The sequence below is a fragment of the Crocuta crocuta genome, unplaced genomic scaffold (assembly GCF_008692635.1).
Source record: "Crocuta crocuta isolate KB4526 unplaced genomic scaffold, BGI_CrCroc_1.0 scaffold440, whole genome shotgun sequence".
Lineage (NCBI taxonomy): Eukaryota > Metazoa > Chordata > Mammalia > Carnivora > Hyaenidae > Crocuta > Crocuta crocuta.
In genome coordinates, this window is record NW_027527457.1 from 314,993 (window position 1) to 315,917 (window position 925).

At 44.8% G+C, this 925-nt stretch overlaps 1 protein-coding gene across 1 annotated transcript in view; it reads left to right on the forward strand.

Annotated features, from left to right (window-relative positions):
• Positions 1 to 925, forward strand: part of TAF1 (TATA-box binding protein associated factor 1) — a 77,187-nt gene that overhangs the window by 65,904 nt on the left and 10,358 nt on the right. Inside the window, exon 35 of the mRNA XM_077763290.1 lies at positions 139 to 255. Within this exon, the coding sequence (XP_077619416.1) occupies positions 139 to 255 (117 nt within the window). The remainder of the gene's footprint in view (positions 1 to 138; positions 256 to 925) is intronic.

Sequence of the window (925 nt, forward strand, 5' to 3'; positions counted from 1 at the left end):
ACTTTAATTATCATCTGTCACCTGCCACTGAAAAGAAGCTCCGTGAAGACAAGGATTTTTGCCTGCTTTGTTTACTTTTGTATCCCCAGTGCCTAAAACACATGTTCGGTGAATTCACTAATTTTCTTTATTTCTCAGTATGATGAGCATTTGACTCAACTTGAGAAGGATATTTGTACAGCTAAGGAGGCAGCTTTGGAAGAAGCAGAATTAGAAAGCTTGGATCCCATGACCCCAGGGCCTTACACACCTCAGGTGAGTTTGAAGCGTAGGAACTGCCTCTTGTGGTTTTCTTATTGGTTTGGGAAATTGGGAGCATGTTAACAGATACATTTACTGAGATACCCTTCTTCTCTGTCCTTCCTCTTCATATGCCTTTCGTGTGCTTTCTTGTCTTCTCAAAGGCTAAGGTGAGTGAGGGCCATGGGTCTCGGTGGCCTTGTTGAATCCAGAAGAAGCAGGTGTGGGATGAATGAGTGGGGGGGGGCCGTAGTTGTGTAGGCAGTGTCCGCGGATACCAGATTCCTGACTGCTATGGCCACACGCGTCTTCTGGAGTTCCCTTGCCCACGAATTGAGGCTCTAAGACTTCCCTAAAGTGCAGAATTCTCACTTACAGACATTGGCCACGTTGTTCCTGTGCCTTATAGACGCCTGATGACTCATTCCCTCTGAGGCATCTCAGTGTAGCTCAGCTGTCACCCATTGTCCTGGGTCGACTCCCTTTCCTTATAAACGAAGACCGCTGACATTGATAATGTTCTTAAAGTTACATGTCAAAAGAGTAGGGAGCAAGATTAATAAGAAATTTGTAGTCTTTCTGTTCTGTCCCTTGAATATACTTGGACATAACAAAGAATATATTTCCGGATCTGAAGAATAGGACTTAGCAGAATATGGCAGGGGCTGGGGTTCTGTATTTTAGG